General features: G+C 43.1%; 2 protein-coding genes across 2 annotated transcripts in view; both read right to left on the bottom strand.

Moving 5' to 3' along the window:
* The window catches only part of pik3c2b (phosphatidylinositol-4-phosphate 3-kinase, catalytic subunit type 2 beta), a 47,655-nt gene extending 29,709 nt beyond the window's left edge, over nt 1-17,946 (bottom strand). Inside the window, exons 1-5 of the mRNA XM_062475905.1 lie at nt 17,652-17,946; nt 6,273-7,113; nt 5,622-5,722; nt 5,039-5,199; nt 3,999-4,119 (exon numbers count right to left, since the gene is read on the bottom strand). Of these exons, the coding sequence (XP_062331889.1) occupies nt 3,999-4,119; nt 5,039-5,199; nt 5,622-5,722; nt 6,273-7,085 (1,196 nt within the window). The 5' untranslated portion in view covers nt 7,086-7,113; nt 17,652-17,946. The remainder of the gene's footprint in view (nt 1-3,998; nt 4,120-5,038; nt 5,200-5,621; nt 5,723-6,272; nt 7,114-17,651) is intronic.
* LOC134017173 (protein phosphatase 1 regulatory subunit 15B) overlaps nt 1-19,538 on the bottom strand; it is a 598,478-nt gene that overhangs the window by 53,482 nt on the left and 525,458 nt on the right. The gene's annotated exons all lie outside the window — the stretch shown is intronic.

Here is a 19,538-nt window from a genome sequence, read left to right as displayed (position 1 = left end):
CTATCTATTATATCAATTTTACAACATTTTGCCATTTTGAGGGAGGAATCCGCCATTGCTGCTTGCAGCTATATTTATAGCAATTAATTGTCCACAATATGACAGCAAATGATTGAAAAATGTCCCATTTAATTCCATTTACATCCCAACACATTGAAACAGTTTCTTCCATTTGAACTGGATAGCAGCAGACTAATTGCTGATGTAATAGTGTTACAAGAACAAACAGTAATTGTGTTAGACTGGGTAACAAAGCCTGCTCTCTTCCCTACACACTGCCACAACACACACAATAACACTGCACACACACAATAACACAGCCACACAAACACACACAAAAACACAGCGCACAAAAACAATAACACAGCACAGACACAATAACACAGCACACAAACACACACACACACAATAACACAGCACACACAGACACATGCAATAACACAGCAGACACACAGTAACACACACAGACACACAATATAACACAGCCGAGGCCGGGACTCACTCCACTAACTCTGGACAGCAGAACACTGTAGGACCATTGTGAGGGAAAGAGAGAGGAGAGTGAAGGAAAGACAGAGGGTGAGTGTGGGAGAGGATAGAGAGAGGGTGAGGAGAGAGACGGTAAAAGGAGGAAGAGAGAGAGGAGGGTGGAGAGAGCGTGAGAGGAAGGAGTGAGAGGGTGAGAGGAGAGAAAGAAGGAGAGGGTGAGAGGAGAGAGAGGTGGTGAGGAAGATTATAAAGAGAGAAGTAGTCCCTTTATCTTTATACAGGTGGTGGTTATCAGGGGTAACACACTTCCTGTGGCACACAGAGTGCACCCAAACACACACATCCATACACACACACACAAACACAGCTGCAACTACTAACACCGGAAACAGTCTGTTTCCCAGTGAGGTCTATAGAGTGTGTGATGGATGGGGAAGTGTGTGTGTGTGTTCCATATTAAGGGGGGGAAGCCCATTGTGGCTAGACCTGTCAACATACAGAAGTACTGCTTGTTTGAAAAGGCCACAATTGAGGCATTTTTTCATTTGAGACGCGTGTACATCCAGACACATCCTCAAACATTCTTTCCCATTCCAATACTTCAGAAGAAGAAGCTGACCACTGACTCTGAATGGTTGAATGGTGTTATTCCTATAAGGCTCAGATAGACAAGTAATACTTACTGGATATACACACACCAGGTTTGGATACACCCACACAGCAGGTCTGGATATACACATGGCTCCATGGAGAGGGGGGGGGCAGTATGCTCTCTGCTTGGTGGGGGGGGGGGGGGCAGTCTGCACTCTGAGCTGGGCTCCAGAGTGGTGGGAGGGCAGCCTATGCTCTTCCCAGCCAGGGTAAGCCCTGCCCCTCCTGGCACAGAGCGATGGGGTGGGCACAGAGCCCAGGAAGAGACGGGGAATATGAGGGAGAGGGAGAGGGTGCAGGAGGGAGAGAAAGGGGTAGGGAGACTGAGGAGGAGGGGGAGAATGATTCTCCTGTAATCATGCCAAAAGCAGTTTCCATGGTGGACATTTGGACTGTGCTGTGTGTGTGCTTCTCTGTGTGTGAATTATGTGTGTGTTGTGTGTGCTTCTGTGTGTGTGCTTCTGTGTGTGTTGTGTGTCTGTATCGCAACTGTATAGTACATGGCTTCTTGTGCATCAAAAGTGGAACGAAAAAACACTTTTCCGTTCCTTATCAAGAAATAACTCCCAAAACTAAGATAACCACAACCCCCTGCAGCAGCTGTCTGAGCGCCATCAATTCGCTGTCCCGGTAACGAGGGTGGCACTGCAGCAAACACTGTCTTGGCGAATCAATCCTGATTTTGTTTACCAGCTGACTGGTTATCAGCCTTTTGGTTAGTACCAGCTGACTAGTTACTATTAACTGACTGGTCAACTGCTGACTGGTTGGGGTGAAAGGAGGGGGGGGGGGTGAGAGGAGCAGAGGGGGGTTGACAGGAGGGGAGGATTGAAAAGGTTCTTCCAGCTATTTAGTCAAGGCTGGTGAGCACACAAAGATAAATACAGGGCACCTATGGCCGCAAACTACTGTATAGAAATTACCTCGTTTAGGGGAGAATTTGTGCTTTTGGGAATTTAGTTTAAATCAACATTTTCTTTTGAATTGTATTAACGAAGGAATCAAATTGACGCCAAAGAAAAGTATCCGGTTGTTCATGTTCATTTGGATTCCACTGCAAAAAAGGTGAAAGAGAGAGAGAGAGAACTAAAAACAGAGGGAGAGATTGGGGAAGCAGGGTGGGAAAGGAAAGTGAGGTAAATAGGCTGCAAGGTGAACCACGAAAAGTCTTTTAGAAAATGATTCCCGCTCCACAGTCTGGCATCTACACAATATTTAGCTCATAAAAAAGAACGATTCGTGCTAAGCTACCAAAAAAAAGTTTGTCGCTGAAATTCCAGTCGATTATCGTTGCGTCTATGTTTTATGCAGAACTAGTTTCTTCAGAGCGTAATAGGATTTTGGTGGCACGGTTTGACACGTGGTCGTTCTACACCAATAAGGTAGCTGCTTTTAGTCAACATGGATGGATATGTTTGGCAAATAGAGGATGGGACCTAGCACGTAACAGAAATTCGGCCCCTGACAGTGTTTTGCATGTGATACACTGCGGCTGCAAAAGTGCATGTGAGACAAGCAGATGTTCATGTTTTTCTGCAGGACTGTGTTGCACAGACTTATGTCGTTGAAACTGAGGAACTGGAAGATAACTGTCCTGACACTGACAGTGAGGACTGAGTGTCCTTAATCTGTTATTCCTTATTCTGTTTTGTACAGTTTTATATATCATATTTCATATTTTTCATTACGATTGTTTTTTTGGTTGATCAGTGTTTTCATTTGTGGAAGAATGAATGAATGAATGTTACAACAACGACATAAGTCTGTCTGTCTGCCCCCCCCCCCCCAGTTTAATGTAATAGCCTAGTTTAATAACTAATGTAATATTGCACATATTTTCGTACTATTTCCCCTAAAGCAATAAGGTTAGGCTACTTAGAGACCTTCCACTCATAAAGTATGTTCTAAATGGCATAAATGCTGGCAATTATTAATTGACGTATTAATAATTGACGTTGGTCAGTAGCCTAGCCTATCGATTAAGGTACTCGAAAGCATGTACCCTGTCTGCTTCATTTGAGCTTGATAGGCATTCTGTAGCAAATAATAACAATAAACCCACTATTTATTAATTTAAAATACTTCTGCATAGTAATGCACCGAAAATACAAACGTAAGCAAAGGCAGCAATTGCTATCGAATCAACAGACATGTGCAATTTAGCTAGCAGGGGAATAATACAAACAACGAAGATCACCAGTTAACTTAATTTAAATTAGCAAGAATATAGACTAATACAATAACAGACTTAAATTAACTGACAAGTCAGCTATACGACTTCTCAAAGAGGCACAATCTCAACTGCGGTGTGAAGCGCGTATCCATGCTATTCTCCGACATGCACTCTAACAATCACATAGACGTCCTAAGATTTTGTACAGCCCTATTTCTGATACCATGGCGGCAGAAATTTAGTCGTGGCAGGCCGCCATGGCAAAATAAACATAGGAAACACTGTAACGTGCAAGGTCCCATCCTCTATTTGACAACCATATCCATCCATGTTGACAAAAAGCAGCTACCTTATTGGTGTAGAAGGATCACGTGTCGATCCGTGCCACCAAAATCCTATTACGCTCTGAAGAAACTAGTTCTGCATAAAACATAGATGCATCGACAATCGACTGGAATTTCAGCGCCAAACTTTTTTTTGGTAGCTTAGCAGGACTCGTTCTTTTTTATGAGCTAAAGATTGTGTAGATGCCAGACTGTGGAGCGGGTTGAAACGATAACAGGGTTCACCTTACGGCCTAAAATGAGGAAAAAGAGAGTTAGAGATTGATAGAGTGAGATGAGTGTGAGAAAAAGAGAGAGAGAGGTGAGTGAAAAATATCCTATAGAGAGGGACATAAACTTACTTGTTGAGGAACTCGGCCTGCCCACAGATTTTGAGCACATAATCATCCATGTCGATGTGGTCCAGGTCATCCTGAGTGTAGCACAGAGTCTGGTAGATAAGCAGGTCTGTGGTGGACGAGCCTGAGGGATCATAGACAGGAGTCAGACAGTTCAGAGACCAGAGGACAGAGATCAGAGGACAGGACTCAGATAGTCCAGATAAGTCCAGAAAACAAAGACCAGAGACAGGAGTCAGACAGGACAGAACTATGGGTTAGGGTTATCACGGTAGATATATTGCTATGCAAAAAGGTTAGAATATGTATCGTAGAGTTATGGCGATTTCTTACAATATGACATGCATTTTATCCTATAGGTTGAGGTACCAACATGCAAACTATTCTGCACCTGCGTCACACATGCATTCACTGCACAATTCACTGCAGGCCAAAATGAGTTCGGCTGAAACTGAATTTCTGTTTCACAATTTTTTTTATCGTGTCATGTATCGTATCGTTACACCCCTAACAGAGACGAGAGGACAGACACCAGAGGACAGAGGCCAGAAGACAAGGACCAGAGGACATCGACCAGAGGACAGGAGTCAGACAGGACAGAGTCCAAAGGAAAGGACTCAGACAGGACAGGGACCAGAGGACAGTGTGTGTGTGAGAGTGTGTGTATGTGCGTGTGAATGAGCAAGATAAGTGAAGTGTGTTGCTGAACTTGAAACAGGAGGACCAGCATGTCTGTGCACAGAGTTACTGGTGGTAACATATGCACACACACACACACACACACGGGTGGTTTTAGCTTGTATGGCTCCCTGGGCGAACAACCCACCAGCAACCCCCCCGCCGGCGACCCCCTCCGCCAAATGTCGACGTCCATAACTGAGGTCAAATTATGGCCTTGATTAGCCTGCACCAACCTGCACCAACATTTGTTTGGTGCAGGCGCCCTGTGCCACCCCCGGCAAGATGACGCCTTGGGCTGCCCATGTCGCTTATGCCTAAATCCACCACTGCACACACAAAAGTAGACACACACCAAGTCTCACCATCGCAGGTGAAGGTAAGAGGTTCTGTGAAGTGGTCACTGATGACTGTGACCTTGATGCTGATCCCCAGACCATGCTGTAGCTGGTCCGGGCCCACACACGCTGACCACACCAGCCCCGCGTTCCTGGAGCGCTCGTTGCAGGGGTACGCTGATCGCAACCTGACCACAACATGAACACAACTATGTTACAATCATGTTACGACCACTGCACGACCACAGCCCACATCAGAATGTTGAAACACAGATGGCATTCAACAGCAAATACAGTGTGTGGGTGTGTCCGTTCGTGTGTATGTGTTTGTGTGTAAGGACTCCCCACATTCTTGCTTGTGTTAGAGATAAGCCTTAAAACGCTTATGCTTTTCATAATCCCCCAGCTTAGCTAATTAGGGAGTAATTACACTCACTAATCACTTTACAATTAATCACCTTATCACTTGGCAGTTTATATTAGCTGATTAACACAATTGCTCAATAGCACCTTTAAACCCTGTAAAATCACGTTGTAGCTCTATAACACAAACTCTACACCCCTCCACAGATTATGTTACAAGGAGCTTTCGGTTGTGTGTGCCACTCACACATCCAGCATGTGACAGAAGGCAGCCACCTCCTCGTCCCTTTCCTCTGACACCTGGAACAGCTCGTAGCCAAAACCGTTCACCCTGGAGCCCAGAGACACCTAGCACATACACAGACAGAGACGGAGAGAGACAGAGAGAGATGTGTGTCATAAGGAACGACATAAGGGTTATTATCATGCTGTAATACGGGTTATCATGATATTGAGTCAGGTGAGTCAGGTGGCTGAGCGGTGAGGGAATCGGGCTAGTAATCCGAAGGTTGCCAGTTCGATTCCCGGTCATGCCAACTGACGTTGTGTCCTTGGGCAAGGCACTTCACCCTCCTTGCCTCGGGGGAATGTCCCTGTACTTACTGTAAGTCGCTCTGGATAAGAGCGTCTGCTAAATGACTAAATGTAATGTAAATTATCTGTGTCATAACAATTAGCATACTACCATGAGGGTTATCATTATGATGTTATCATTCTGTCAAAGATTGTCATTGTGTCATAAGGATTATCATTATAATGTCATCAGGCTGTCATAAGGGTTATCATTATGAGATCATAATGCTGTCATAGGGGTTATTGTTATAATGCCATCATGCTGTCAAAATAGTTATCTTTATGATGTAATAATGCTGTCATAAGGGTTTTCATCATGATGTACCGGGTCAGCTGACACCCTGCGCTGGTTTTTGTTGCTCTTCTGAAGGGGCGTGTACGTCCTGGGAGGGACCTGGGGGGGGAGGGTCTTACTGCGTGCCACAGGCTTCCCTGATTGGTCCCCATTGACTCGCCTCCCCCTGGGTGCCAGCCAGTCCCCGTTGAGCCTGGAGAGGGCGTCGTTCAGGTTGTCATAGTTCAGCGATTCCCCTGTGGTAAGCTTGGGCAGCTCCTCCTCTGGGGTGAACAAGTTGACATCGCGGGGCACAGGGGCAGAGCTCCTGGGGGGCAGGATGGGGTTATCTGAGGATGATGATGGGGGGAGGGGGTTCCTGGGGGGGATGGCTGGAGGGGGGTCATCCGGAGGGAGGGGGAACCCTTTGGAAAGACTCAGAGCAGAGCCTGAGCCCATGGAGTCCCCGTAGCTAGAACCAAAGTAGTCCTCTTTCCCCGGAGTCTCCAGGATGTAAAGGGGATCCTTGCTGTAGCTCCCCCGGGAAGTGCTAGCCCTGGCTGGGGAGGGCCGGGGCATCTGTGCTCCCCCAGGCTGGAGGTGGTTGAGAGAGGGGTCCGAGCTTGAGAGGCCCCTCAACATGCTGCTTCCTCCGGGGGGGCTGGGGATGGGGCGGCAGGGGGAGGAGCGTTCCTTAGGAGGTGTGGGGGCTTTCCCACTGTCACCCGGGGGGACCCCCTTGTCCTGTTTGAGGCGAGAGAGGGCATCATACTCCATTTGCAGGGCCTCGGCCAGTACCAGCTCCTTCTGGGACAGACCCAGGGCCTCTAGGCAGCTCCACTCCTTCTGGGTCTGCGCCGACATGCTGTACCCTAACAGGGGGCGCCACGGCCTGGATATGGGGGGGGGGGGGGGGGGGGGGCAAGGAGGGGTGAGGGGGGGAGAGCGAAAAAAATCTCAGTATCAGATACCTGATTCCCCATGGGCATGATTAACCCTTTATTTACACACTACATATACACACACAAAGCTGTAACCCATATTCACACAGGACGTGCTGTATGCTGGCTACAGTCTGGGTCAGCATTCTCTAGACCCTCCAACTCTCTCTTTGACTCTGAGCGTTTGAACCCTTATACAATGTGCACACACACACACACACACACATTTAGAAAAGGGACCAGGCAGCTCATCCACACATTCCTGTATAAGCAGTAGTGCTGACTAGTTGGGTGTGCTTTGTCTTCGGCAAGGGCACAACCTTTTTTCTCTCACATATATATTATTATTAGTGCGTTTGCTGCAAGCAAAAACACTATTGTTATTCTGCATACTTATTATTATTGTTGGAATGCTGATTCAGCATTCCAAGTATTATTCTTTGAATCTTTATTGTTGGAATGCTGCTTCAGCATTCCAAGTATTGTTCTTTGAATCTTTATTCAACTTATTATTTTTATTGTTGGAATGCTGCTTCAGCATTCCAAGTATTGTTCTTTGAATCTTTATTCAACTTATTGTTGGAATGCTGCTTCAGCATTCCAAGTATTGTTCTTTGAATCTTTATTGTTGGAATGCTGAAGCAGCATTCCAAGTATTGTTCTTTGAATCTTTATTCAACTTATTATTATTTATCTTCTATTTCTTCCGTGGCACCTTTCAGCGCCTTCAAATCTTCAGCTATTAAAACCGTTCAGCTATCTAAAAATTCAGCAGTTTCAGGCCATGGGTGCTATGACTTTTCAGCTTTGTACCTCTTATGCTTGAATTAATATTAATCAATATTCATAATATTTTTAACATGGGTTTCCAATGGAGTTTTCTTTCAAATCCTCTCAAACTTCTTTAAACTTCAACTTCCAAATCCTTCTTCTTCCTCAATCTTTCAGCTAGAGCCACCATTTAAACTTTAAAATGTTGACAAAACCCTAAACTATTTTTAAATAATTCAGCTTTTTGATATCTATTCAACCTTTTTCAATATCACTGATTATGTTTCATGACTTTTTCAAGCCGTTTCTGAGATTTACATGGGTGTGTACGTGAAACCGCTAGAGTGCAGACTGAAACGCTTAGAGTGGAGGGCAGCTTCGGATGTCGTTGAAAAAATATTTCTAGTTTGCCAGCATTGCCACAATTTTCGCTCTTCATGCTTCATTTTTGGATCAATAGATAGCTAATTGTGTGCTGGTCGTAGACAGTTGTCTGTTGTTTCCAACAGACGTACACATTTGTTCAGAGCCCCACGAAAGCGAGACAAAGTCCAACTCTCGCCCCATAGAGACCAATGCAAATCTGGTGACAAAATCGTCAGAGAAAGCAAAAAGAACAAGAGTTTGAAACTGCCGGTAGAGTCGTATTTCTGACCGCACAGAAATATAAAGGACATCTCTGGTTTCGGCAGAGTCTTGGGTCTCGGAAAATATCCTTATTTTTTGGATTGGACGTATAGTTTTGCGTCTAGGTCAACTTGTTTGAGGTGTGGATGCTAGGTAAATGTTCGTTTTTCTCTCTGCCTAGCTCGTTAGCCATCACAGCTGCGCCATCACCGTGACAACCAAACAAACACGCACCAGGAAAGCAAAAGGGACACGTTTTCGAAACTGCAGGTAGAGTCGTATTTCTGACTGCACAGACATATAAAGAATATCTGTGGTTTAGGCAGAGTCTTGGGTCTCGGAAAATATCCTTATTTTTTGGATTGGACGTATAGTTTTGCGTCTAGGTTAACTTGTTTGAGGTGTGGATTCTAGCTACATTAGTTATTCTCTCTGCCCAGCTCGTTAGCCATCACAGCTGCGCCATAACCGTGGCACCCAAACAAACACGCACCAGGAAAGCAAAAGGAACACGTTTTCGAAACTGCAGGTAGAGTCGTATTTCTGACTGCACAGACATATAAAGAATATCTCTGGTTTCGGCAGAGTCTTGGGTCTCGGAAAATATCCTTAGATTTTGGATTGGACGTACAGTTTTGCGTCTAGGTTATCATGTTTGAGGTGTGGATTCTAGCTACATTTCTCTTATTCTCTGCCCTCAGCGCGTTAGCAATCATAGCTGCACCATCACCGTAACGACAGACACGCACCCCTCAGCGCGTTAGCAATCATAGCTGCACCATCACCGTAACGACAGACACGCACCACTCAGTCTCTCAAATAGGTGATTGGTACGTTTACTTGACCATGAGAAACCCGATTACTAGCAATTGTCGGTTTATGCCAATAATACGATTACTCCGTTTACATGTGTAATTAGTTATACGATTACTCAATAAACGCGTCTACATGATTATTTTTTATTAATCGTTGTATGCTCCACGGACAAAACTTGCACCATCATCCTTCTGCAACAAAGTGTCGCCGTGTCTTCCTGTATCGGCCCTACTGCTGTATGTTTCATTCCATCAACACATTGAATCCTACTAAGAAAGCCGAGTAAACGCACTCAATGCACACATCTGCTACTGCTATTACTATCCCAACTATAATTTCAGCTGATAAGACAATAATATTATTTTTATGACTAGCTAGCCTAGGCCTACTTCTTCTTCTGTTTAACAGTTCAGCTTTCAGCTTCTCCCGCATTGTATTTCAGCTCTTAGCGTTGTTAGATGATGCAGTTCAGTTTCCACACTGCCTCTTTTGTGTGACTCACACATTTCTTGACATTCATTTCAGCTTGCGGGTATTTTCTCATTTCTGTATTTTCAGCCATTTAAAAAAAATAATTTCAGATTTCAGCATTCCAACGCATTTTCAGCAGGAAATGCCTTTCTAGTTCTTTTTGCCCCCCTAAAACTCAGTCAATATTTGGCCTACATAGACAACCTAGGTGTCAAAAGTTTTGTCTTGGTAGCGATTGAGTTGCTTCTATTGGGATTTACGTTCCGTTGCATGGTTTAAGTAGAAATTAAGTTTTTGTGGTGAAAAGTGAAGCTTTTTTTTGTGGCTAGCTAACTTGCTAGCCACAGTCAATGACGCTACTTACGTCACTAACGTCACGAAAAATCGCGTGACTACCTCTAGCAGAACATTAGTTTAGCAGCTCGTTAACTTCTGGGAGATAGCTAAGCTAACTGCTTTACTGCAAGGCAGCTGCAGAAACTCCACAAGCAAAGAGGCCAGGGTGATAACTATTTACTAATTTTACTTTGTGATGACACAGAATTGTGACGTGTAATGTACAATATAAGCTGATTTTATTAAGGAAGTACATCTACTTTCGAAAACAGTAGTCTACTATTTCACTGAAGTATTAGCATCATGACATTAGCCTCTGATGCCCGGGCAACACATACTACAGTGGTCTATGATGCATCTGTTTTCAATCGTTAAAATAAACATTCCTCACAAATACATTTTCGTTGTAGGATTTATTATGACATTAGATTACAAGTAAACGATTTGTGGCTGAAATTATCATTACCTGTGGTTTCAAACCAGTGTATCACTGCAACGCTGTAGCCTACGCGAGACACTACAAAAACATCTACACAGCTGTTTAGGAAGTCAAACGGCAACAGAACATGTTCGGCACTCCCCTTACTTAAATCAAAAGTCTATCTAACTACTAACCTGAACTTCATTGCCACAGCCTAAACTTTGTCAATCTGTTCATGAAAATAATTTATTTCAGCCTAAACCGTACAACGGAACGTTAAATCCAATTCAACCAACGCAATCGCTACCAAGACGAACACAGCAGTAGTCTAGTACTGTACCGTAGTAGTACAATTTACCGGGGCAGCTTCTCCACAAAGGGCTATATCGCATTTTGCGTTGTTACTGACTGATCGCTACCAGCGAGCTTTTTATGAATGAGCGATTTTCCACGAAATAAATGTCAAGCTTATTTACGTTTTGGGGGGCATATTTTCAGTTAGCAGATGGTACTGTTTGAATCGCGATTCCATCTGCCGGTAACGTCGTAGAATAATCTTCAAAGGGGGTTCTTTATTAATGAATGAATGCAATGAGTAGGCTAAATGCCTGAAAATATCACGAGAAGGGAAAAACTTAAAAGGACGTTTAAGTCATAGAGATTAGGTCAATTTTTACACCGGTCTGCCAAATTTATTCGTTTTGATTCAACGATGAGGCTGCCTCTTGAAGGGGAAATGAGAAGACATCTATTTCATTCTACACTTCACTCGTATTTTGAGTTGTAAATGAGCAGCAAAAGAGCTTTCAAAGCTTTTAAATCTATGTAATCTTTATAAATAATAAGTATGCATTTTTATATAAAATATACAGAAATATCAGTTGTAAAAATGTCATTAAAAAACAGACCCCTGTGCAACCGACGCAAGCAAGCACACCCTACAATTTCCCCAGAAATTGTATCCTCTCTAGTTGAAGTTGAGTTTGCTACTAGAACTAAAACATGATTGTTTGAACAGTTATAATCATAGATACATTTAATGAATTTCTTTAAATATAAGTCGTCTGTGTTTGTATTTGACATGTCTAGTTATAAGCTCTTTTCAACTGAATGGTTGAGGTTACAAGTCAGCAGAATTGATACCAAAGGGTGAAACACTGCAGACTACTGATTGGCCAAAGAATCGCGACACGGGACACTGCACAAATCTGCCATTTTTCAATAGCCAAGCTTCTGTTCTAGCAGCATTTAATAGCAACGTTCGTACGGCAGATTTTTTAAGCGTCACTATGATGACCAGCTACATTGCATGGTATCAGCAGAAAACAAACATAGCTAGTAGAGTTGAGCCGGTATCATGCAGTGGAAAAGCAGCTTAATAGACGTAGTAGCCTATAGATATACTGTTGTTATTTCCCTGTCTGGCTGGTAGTGGCGGTGTTATTAATATTGTTGTGTGTCTGTTAAAATATGGTCTCTCTGCACTTACACAGACAGAACTGTGAGGTTGTATTTGATGATCTGCCACACTTAATACAAACATAAAAGAAGTAGTATCTTATTAACAACTATTAATTAATTATAATAATATAGTAGTATATTATAAGTGATAAGTAGTAGCTTTAAATATGTCCTGTGTTTTAGAGTGCTTTTTGAAAGCCTTCCCAGAATGTTAATGCCAGCTGTGTCTCCATCTCATTGCCCCAAGGAAGCTCACAACCTTTTCTGACCTCCTGGTTGCCATGACGACTAGGGCTGCCACCCCCACTGTGCTCACCGGAGCAGTCTTCTCCTGGTTTAGTCTGCCCTCGCTGTCTGTGTGTGTGTCTGTCTGTGTTTGTATGTCTGTGTGTGACTATGTGTGTCTGTAAATGTTTTATGTTTGTCTGTGTGTGCGTGTCTACATGTGTGTGTCCATGTGCAAGAGAGAATGAGAGAGAAGAAAAGAGAGAGGGAAACCATCCATGGAGGAAGAAAAGTGAATGTGTGCCAAAATGAGAAGAAGGAGGATGACTGGAGACAGGAGAGGGTGAGGAAGACCTAACGGAGGAGAACGAGCAAGCGAGGGTCCTTGGTGATGATGACTTAACTTTGACCTCAGCCATCCACACCATTCAGGAGGGGAACACTGTGTCGACTGGGGTCTCTGGCTATGAGTGTAAGACTACAGGCTGGCTGTATAGAGGCTCCAGGCTGGGTCTAAGGAGGTTCTAGGCTGGGTCTAAGGAGACTCCAGGCTGGGGCTGTGCTCTGTGACCCAGAGCAGCCTGAACTGGGGATAGTTAGTTGGGAGGGTGGAAGTATAGATTAAGGCAGGGTGATATTGTTGGAGAGGTATTTAGGGAGAGAGATGGATGGAGGGATTGATAGAGGAAGAGGGGGGGTATATTCCAGACCCCTGGAATGTACCCCCACTGGGATATAATCCTATTCAATTAGGGACAGGGGGAGGTGTCCCAGTGAAAGAACAAAGGTCTGGGGGATGAGAGTGTGTGTGGGTGTTTTTGTGTGTGTGTCACGTGAGAAGGGTCAGTCTCCGACACCTTCACACGGCTGCAGTACAGAGACAAATGGCTGCCGTCATCCACACACGCCCTCCATTTACCCATCTACTCATCAACACACACACCAACAAACACACTCTCTTTTCCACCCCCACTGTTGCCAGGTGATGCCACGTTGATGATGAAGTGATCTGTCACATTCATTCATCGCTGCACCTCTCTCTGTCATCTTGTTTATATGTGTTTGCATGTTTGTATTGTATTTGTGTGTATGCATGTTTGTATTGTGTGTATGTGTGTGCACTAGGGCTGGGCGGTATGACGGTATATACCGTGCGACGGTAGAAATGTGTCTACCGGGAGAGATTTGGCTATACGGTTTCAACCGCGGTATACTTAAAAAAAAAAAAATTATTGGTTTAAATTATGTATTTCATACATTCTTATTAAGCATATATGTCATAACCCCCCTAGTCACATTAGATATATTCATATAACAAATTTATACTCTTATTTTGAAAACAAATTCACACAGTAGTTGCATGTTGTTGTTGCCCTGCAGCAGAGAAGACGATAACTGCAGCAGGTAGGTTGGGCAAAAAGGGCTCGCATCCAAAGTCTTTACAAATTTGTGATATTTTTGTATTACACGTGTCAATTAAATGTCTGGTTGTTGTGTTGTATATAAGCCATCATATAAATCGCATTCTTGCGATATTTAGAATTGTAGTTTAACTTTTATTTTATTTGCTATTTTCGTTTGACCTTGAAGCACATTTGCGTTGGTCTGACGGAACGGAGTGTATTTTGTCTAAGCGGACCACATTCATGCCGATGCTAATTAATTATATATTTGATGACCCATTCTGCAGGTAACCAATTCGATTTGTTGTTCAAGTTTTATGTCTCTTGCTGTAAAATTACACTGGTGGCGTTGCTAGCATTCTTGATCTAGGATGACTAGTGAAGGCTAACTACTTAGCCTACTAACTGAGAGTGAGGTCATGCCGGGAAATATCAAACTGAGGCTTTAACGTATCGACCGAGCTTTAACGAGGTTGATACGCCGAAACCGAAGTTAGATATGGATAGTAAAACGCAGACTGATCGCTTTTGCTCATTTTGAAATTTTCGTCGGAGGGCATTACGGATCCGTATTGAGCTGTGAGTAGGTCACGCGGGTGGCATGACTGCGCATCAGCCAATCGGAACGCTCGTACTACATACCGTGATATATACCGTAACCGTGATATAAAATTACTCATACGGTGATAGAAGATTTGGGCCATATCGCCCACCCCTAGTGTGCATGTCTGTATTGTGTATGTGTGTGTGCATGTCTGTATTGTGTATATGCATCAGATGGCTGAGCGGTTAGGGAGTCGGGCTATTAATCAGAAGGTTGTTGGTTCGATTCCCGGCTGTGCAAAATGATGTTGTGTCCTTGGGCAAGGCACTTAACCCTACTTGCCTCGGGGAGAATGTCCCTGTACTTACTGTAAGTCGCTCTGGATCTGTATTGTATGTGTGTATATGTGTGTGCATATCTGTATATGCATCCTTGTAGTGTGTTTATGTCTGTATTGTATATGCATGTTTGTATTGTGTATATGTCTGTGTGTGTATGTATGTGTAGATCGGTTAAACTCAGGTAAGTATAAAGGCCACCCGTGCCAGCAAATCGCTAGCTTTTCGTTGGAGTAGTTGGTAGTGGTCTAACCTCACTTGAGATGTCGATGGCGCATTCGATCTCGGGTGCAGGCGTACCTTCGACGGGGGCGCAGTCGTGCATGTTTGTATTGCAGGGCTCTCAAGTTTTGAAGACAGGCAAGAGTGACATTTCCCCTCCCCCAGCCCCCCCTAAAAATGTATTAATTAATTGCTTTTTACCTCACATCTTTGAAAGGCAGCAATGATTAATGCATCCATGGCCAGGATATAATGATAAAGTATGACATGATTTTAAAAGTGTAAAAACATTGACTATGCAAAACACTTAAATGTATTTAGTGCTAATAAAATTATTAAGCCTATTTTGAAAAATATGTTTATAATGTGACAATATGTCAGTCATCGTGTGATAATGAAAATATGACTAGGCCTAGACTCAGGGGCGATTCTAGGATCAGACCTTTAGGGGTGCTCAGCCCCCAATGACAATGTGACATGAATACAGTGCCTTGCAAAAGTGCAAAAACCCCTTGCTAATAACAGGCATGCAAACAGGTCAAGGGTGAAAAAGGTGAGAAGGATACGGTGAACCCCCGACCCTCTAGGGGGGTCCGGGGGCATTCTCCCCCGGAAGAAAATTAATTAAATTTTAAAGTTAAACGCATGAATCTGGTGCACTTCGAGAGCAAAATTAAGAGGCTAGATCTATGTAGAATCTGTGCTCTTGTAAACAATGTCATGTTCTTTTAACCATAAAGACATTTTTTGTATAGCATTGGTTCCAGAGCCAGTTGTAAAGTTGGGAAGCACGGGTAAAATGCTGTGTTGGCCACGGCCACGAACGTAGGTTATTTTGGTTTCAAAAAGGTGAGGAGTTTGCATGCCTATAAATCCCTAATTTCACTGTATAACAATTCATACATTTATGTATTATTATGCAAAATATTGAATGAATGAAAAAACTAAAGAAAGTCCCTTTCTTCATGAACTTTTTAATTATTATTATTTTTAGGGGTGCTGAGATTAAATTTAGGGTTGCTTGAGCAATAGTGCTATTTTCTGATTAGCTATTGTGTAGACCTTTTCTTTTTTTTTTGATTGGGTGATAAGTGGCAGGCTTGACTAAGAACTACAGGGGAGGACGCGCTTGATTCCTGCCGGTTCCATAGTGAGAGAGGCGCGGCCAGAGAAATTTCGGTTGGGCGCTGCGGCATATTAAATATAAATAGTTTTTCCGCGTGAGAAATACGATGTGTGGCGGGAGTGCGTGACAAAAGACCGAAATGAGTGACTGTCACGCTCAATGCGTGACACTTGAGAGCCCTGGTATTGTGTGTGTGCATATCTGAATTGTAGAGTGGGGGCCGTATGTTGACAGTTAACCAATAGAGACTACCTGTCTGCAATTTTAGACTTCTGAATAAATAATTTGATTTAGAAATACTACAGGGAGGGTGGCAAGCTAGCTCTTTACAGCATTGATACCATGCCTGTCTGTATATGACTCAAACTCAACTGTCATCAACTCAGACTTGTGTACTGACTGCGACGTCATGGTTCAGGTAGCTACAGAAAGCCAGCACATGCAGGTCCCTCACACATAGGCCTACATGGTTCCTGGTCACATAAAACTAGACGATTGTGAATCACATTGTCACATCGGAGCGACAAGATCACCGGTAAGACCAGTTTGTTTAACTGTGATCACGCTATGACGCGCCTCTAATTAGGCTACTAGCAACTCCTGAGCACTGCAAGAGACAACACACGCACCAATTCACAATTTTAAGTATAGCTATAAATTGTGCAACAGTCACAGTAAAACCTTAAATTAGTCCACATTATTAAGTTAAGATTCGATTCATGTCGAGCTATTGTCGACTTGTAGCTACATTTTTAGCAGAAGTGTGTTTATCGGTTTCCTATATGCTACAAAGGTCACACGTGTTAAACAGAAATTACCGGTGGTCACCATAAAGTTGATCGTATATTTAATGAATGTGCAAAGATTTGTGTGACTTCTCCTCTGAATACAGTTGATGTCAGCCTAATGTTTTTATGGGCCGTGAAGTAGCCCAAGTGTTTGTTAAAATATGAAGACTGCTTTTAAAGTTGTATCTTGGGCAGAGCCTGTCATAACATTTACACGATAGGCCTGTAACAGAAATAAACTGTCTTTGAATAAAAAAATATAGAAACCATGCCATTCAAGTCAACATTAACTTGGCCAATTGGAAGCCAATCGTGCACTAAAGATAAGAATGTAGGCCGAAATGTTAGGCTAGGCTACTCAAAACACCTGCATCGTCGGAAATGATTCATTTTTCGTAGGCTAAGACTAAGACAATCAAACAAGAGACAACTTGAACTTGATTAATGGCATACTAGTCGCGTCAAAGGATATCCTGACGAGACTGGAAACAAGCAGACGGAAATAGTGACTATTTACAAATACAGTGACTGAGTATTGGCTCCTAAAAGCTTGCTGGGGCAGTTCAGTCTGCTTGCTTGGCTACGTTTGTAACGCGTATATTGTCTTATTTAGCTATTTTAACCAACCATAGCCTCAACTGTAACATTCTTGCGACATATTCAAACAAGGCTACAAAAGTGATTGATATAGGCTATATATTTATATGTAGGCTAATTGGCATTTGCCAATTCTGTAAAACGTAGTCGCTGGTGGTGGCTCGCTGCTAAGGAAACGAAGGCTACTGCTGAAGCTAGGGTCTCTACACACACTGCGCTAGTCGGTATTTCACAGCAAGTGGACACCAACTTCACGGATCACAAAATGAATCATGCATCAAAATATAAAGTGTAGACTACAAACCGTTTTTGATCATTTATATACCAAGTGAAAATGACATACCTGTTTTTCCTATTGCCGCCACCAACGTACTGGTTCCATAATATCCCCTATATTTTCCTTACAGAGCGTAAAAATATTGATTAAAATATCATTGTTTCTGAACTGTAACCAGCAATTTCAAGACTTTCCAGCCTTTGGTATTGTAAATAAACCAATCATTAATCACGTCGAAACCAGTAACCCGCCTCCCAGTTGCATGCAGTAATTGTGGAACAATGTCCCCTCTACCACGTCCCGGTTATTTTGTTAGCGAGTTGATGAGGTTTTCGGGTTTGCTGTTCGGCTGCGCATCGTTCTCTCCTTAGCGTCCGGGGCTTGGGGCTGGAGGGGCACGGCAAGGGAATAACATGGGATGCAACGACATCTACCGGCTGTATCACTTACCGGCGTCCGTGAGAAAAAGTAATGCACACTTCATCTGGTGATAGATCAGAAGATATAACTAAAAATATTAAAAGGCATGGGAATGCATCGATCTCGATATATTAAATCCTTAAATCGATAAACATAGAGAGAGATTTTCAGACATAATTTCTTTTCATTTAAGCTTTATATTAGCTAGTGTGTAGAGGCCAATTAAACAGACTAAATAATAAATTCATGCCCTATACTGACCAGAAAAAACTATATAATTTTCAGTATATAGTTATAGGTAACAAAAAGTCTATAGTTAACTATATGTAGGCCACCAGCCTGAAAATGAACTAAAGTATAGACTGATCATATTCTCTCTAGGCGGACTGCCAATTTAGTACCTTAATGTAGTACCCATTTTAATATGTTATGTGTCATAATTCTAACCTTCCTCTGCCTAAACAATAGCTTTTCACTTTGCCATCTGTTTGGAATGGTGGTTTTAATGTCAGAAAAGTGGGCCATCTCCATTTAGTTCCCATTGTCTTGATTATATTTAATTATTTTTTCCCTTTCTCCCTTTCCATTAAAACGTGGAATATTCCAGAAATAAGAAATGATGTAATCAGGCCCAACCAAAATCTGTATTAAGGACAGAAGCACAGATGTGACAGGATGAGTCCCTTGGGAACTTCTCTCTCTCCCCATCTTTCTAGTCCTCATTTACCCCTCCCCTGTGTTTTCCACTAATTCAATCCTCTAATTTGAATACAGGACTGTGTCCTATAACTCCTCTTTTCGACGATCGCCTGATCTGGGCTGCACAATCTAAGTTTATTGAGGTCTAGCTTGAATTAGCGTTGCCTGTTAGTGGAACGGAACGTTAGTGGAACGGCTTGAGGCTTAAGTCTAAGTTGACGTTTACCCAAGTGAGACTTATTCGTGTTAGCGCGACTTGCGTTAGCGACGTTGATGGAACACCCCCCAGGTCATGCAGGTCTGCCTCTTTGATCAGATCGATTCTGTCTGTTGGCATTGTCATGCAGTTACAACAAGTAGCTAGCTACAAGTACACCACTCGGTGTTGTTCAACCTGTCAGTGTTAACTATATTTATATCTTTCGACAAAACCACATATTCTGCATCATATGGAACAACTGTGGTCCTGCGGGTACATAATTACGTATTGGTTCGAAAGCATACGCCATAGGATGAACAGGGATAGGTATGATGGGTCGATTTTCTTCAGTTTTTAATGCAGTTTGGTATGGAACGCCGACAGGGTCAAATGTACTCGTAATTTAAACGCGTATTTTTGATCGGACACCCGTTTAGGAAGCGCCTGCTATGGAAGGCCAAAAGGACAAGTATTAGGACGTCTCCGTGTGTCAACCACGCGTAATTGACGCCGACTTTGCATGCAAAGACGGCGTCCATTACGCCGACTTCCATACAAAGTCAGCGTCTTTTTCGCCTCAAATTGAACCGTGTCACGTGACACGTTCAAAGCACGCGTTTATTTAGACGCGTGCT

The sequence above is a fragment of the Osmerus eperlanus genome, chromosome 1, assembly GCF_963692335.1.
Source record: "Osmerus eperlanus chromosome 1, fOsmEpe2.1, whole genome shotgun sequence".
NCBI lineage: Eukaryota > Metazoa > Chordata > Actinopteri > Osmeriformes > Osmeridae > Osmerus > Osmerus eperlanus.
The sequence above is the reverse complement of the archived record's forward strand: the minus strand, read 5'-3'. Positions and strand labels throughout refer to the sequence as shown.